The sequence below is a fragment of the Amphimedon queenslandica genome, unplaced genomic scaffold (genome assembly GCF_000090795.2).
Source record: "Amphimedon queenslandica unplaced genomic scaffold, v1.1 AMPQUscaffold_13126, whole genome shotgun sequence".
Taxonomy (NCBI): Eukaryota; Metazoa; Porifera; class Demospongiae; order Haplosclerida; family Niphatidae; genus Amphimedon; species Amphimedon queenslandica.
In genome coordinates this window covers 5564-8575 of record NW_003546638.1, presented here as the reverse complement: position 1 = coordinate 8575, position 3012 = coordinate 5564, and the positions used below count along the sequence as shown (strand labels likewise).

Genomic DNA, 3012 nt, shown 5'->3' with positions numbered 1-3012 from the left:
TCGTCGTCGTCGTCGTCGTCGTCGTCGTCGTCGTCGTCGTCGTCGTCGTCGTCGTCGTCGTCGTCGTCGTCGTCGTCGTCGTCGTCGTCGTCGTCGTCGTCGTCGTCGTCGTCATCATCATCATCAGGTATTTTCCTCAATAAGAGAGAACTCACTCCACATTCCGTTCAGAAACTCAAAACTGACTCACCTCCTCCAACAGTGTCTAGGAGGAGATGCTAAAGTATTAAACCCACACACACTCTACTCTACTCCACTAACTGTTAACTCAATGCACTCACTAATACTAGTATACACTAACTGATCCATCATGAGTAATGAGTATTGGGATCAGTCATGAATCTCATTATTTAGTAATTTCATTTATTGATGATCTTCCATAGTCTATAATATAATGATACTGGTATGTGTGTTGTTACTGTAGGCGTGTATGTTTGTTAATGTGAGTCCATTGGATACTAATGTACCAGAGACTGTCAGTACACTGGAGTTTGGAATGAATGCAAGACAAGTAGCACTGGGGAAGGCAACAACACACGTCACTAAAACAACTTAAATAATAAATAATAATAATAAAACTTTCCTTTTTATCGATTAATGTTAATATTGTTGTTACAATGAAGTACAATATTTATCTCTAATGTAACTAGCAATAGATTTCTGTTCTATTGTATCCAGAGCTGTAGCTAATGATGACCAACTGGGACCTCCTTTCTCTCTCACTTTATCTTCTCCTCTTAACCAGGCAGACATACACTCACGGAAACACTCCACTGGATCTCCTCTATTCTTCTTGTCTATATCCACTAGTCTAGGATCATATAATCCTAACTGTAGACCTAGTTCATGCCATATAGCACAAGGCAAGTGTTGATCTGATTTTAATTCTTTAATGACAATATCAAGATCTTTAATATCTATAAAAATAATTAATAATGTGTATATACACTGTACAGTCTACACTCCCACAACTTGACAATAGTGATAGTACATATTATAACATACCTAGCTTTATTGGAGTCAATGGTGTATTGAATTCTTCAGTCATGTCAATCACTTCCTATACAATAATAATAATTACAATAACTGATATTTGTCTTTGTGCTTGCAGTGTATCAGTAGTAATACATCAGTAGTAGTTAGAGCTTGGCAAATTATGCTTCAATTTTTGCCTAATATGCTTTTAGGGACTGCCCTAAATTCCATCCTATTATGCTTTGAAATAAATCCAATTATGCTCATTATATGCTCATAGTTGAAGCTTTACTCAAATATCTACTATCAAGTTACATGATCATGCACCTGCTATAATTGTAATAATGCCAGAATCTGAAAATGTTTCCAGTGATTTTGAGTCACTGGAAAATAGAATAGTCTAAGTCATTGGGCTCACCATACTTGCATAGGTGGGTAATAAGCAGTCGGGTTGTTGTACTAGTACTTGTACCACCTGCCATATTGTGGTCAGGGGTATAGGTCCAGAAATTTTGACTCACTCCAATTATGCCAGCATAATAACTTGTCTTATTATGCTCCAAATTATGCTGGCATAATTTGCTTAGCCCTAGTAGTAGTGTATTGCTGAAAGGTGAGTTTAACAGATGTACAAGTATATATTATTAGTAGTAAAAGCCACACAATGACAACCCACAATTATGACAAAGACTGAGTAGTTTTGATAAGAAACAAAAACATAATTAACCTTTTGATTATTAGTGCTTGTATTAATGTATCAATCAGCTTGTGTGTTAATTCTTACCTTAATATCACGTCCTCCTAATAGTGACAGGTTACCAATATCTGATAATGATTCATCACCTAGGATCTCCTTCAATCTTGTTTGTCCTTTATCGCTCACAAGAAATGGTCTTCCTTCCTTAATTGCTGATAGTAAATCACAAATGTCATAAATTGTCTTTTCTCTTGGTGTATTCACAGGATAGGCTAGTTCTTTAGGATCAATAACTAACTCTTTTACCTCTAGACTGGGACAGGATTCTTTATAAACACTCATTACCTCTCCTATCACATCTCTTCTTAGAGACACCATATTGTCACTGCAACCTTTCTCAAAGGACATCATTACTAGTACACACTGGCTCTCATCCACAATCTCTACCAGTGATCCTACACCATGACCATTAAACCAGTGAAGACCATTCTTCCAAAATTTGCATTTACGACTTGCTTTTTCAGCGAATTCCTTGCTCCCTTTTGATAAACAAAACTTAAAAGCAAGATGTAATGAGAGGACGTGGAAGTATCGAGGAGGAAAGAAATGATGTTTACTAGTACACTGTAGACACCAACCAAACTGGTACACTTGAGTAGTCATCTCATCAGGTCTATCAGTAGACAAAAGACATGGAAAGAACAACAACCTTTCTCCTCTTTTTTCTCTCCCTCCCTCCTCCTCCTCTTCCACTCCTAACTGATGGAGGTTTGTCATTCTTAGGAAAGATGGATTCATTTCTTGACAGAGCTCCATGTTCTTTAGGAAACAGATCAACATGTCAGGATCATATTTAGTGAAGAGTCTAGTCAGACCAGACACACTAACAATACCAGTATTGCTAGCAATGTCAACGTGTTCTTTGAATGTCTCTGGAGCAAAGAGAATCCCATCCACCTCAGTTAGTAGTATACCCTTATTCACAACAACCCATACCTTGTCTTCACTTTTAGGAACACTGATCAAACCAGTTGACTGCAACGAATGAAGAACATCCAAGACGTCTTCTCTCTTATCTGGTTTAACATAATTGTCCTTACCAGCACACAACATTACATCAGAGAGGGTCAGTATATTCTCTTTTCTTTCCTCTAGTAGACCATACATCATGTGACAATAAAGACTCAAATTCCTTCCACTTGTACTACGAATGGACTCACAGGCACTTGACAATTTTTTAAAGAAGGAATCCATACCACTCCCACCAAGCTTACGACAATCTAAGAAAACTCTATCACACTTTTCCCTTACCATCATAGGGGTAGGAACAGGGGGGGCAG

General features: G+C 37.7%; 1 protein-coding gene across 2 annotated transcripts in view; it reads left to right on the top strand.

Moving 5' to 3' along the window:
- The window catches only part of LOC109585055 (kinesin-like protein KIFC3), a 2531-nt gene extending 1965 nt beyond the window's left edge, over positions 1-566 (top strand). For both annotated transcript variants that reach the window (XM_020000989.1, XM_020000988.1), the window contains exons 5-6: positions 128-223; positions 425-566. In XM_020000989.1, coding sequence (XP_019856548.1) covers positions 128-223; positions 425-556 — 228 coding nt within the window. In that variant the 3' untranslated portion in view covers positions 557-566. The remainder of the gene's footprint in view (positions 1-127; positions 224-424) is intronic.
- Positions 567-3012: the final 2446 nt, after the last annotated feature.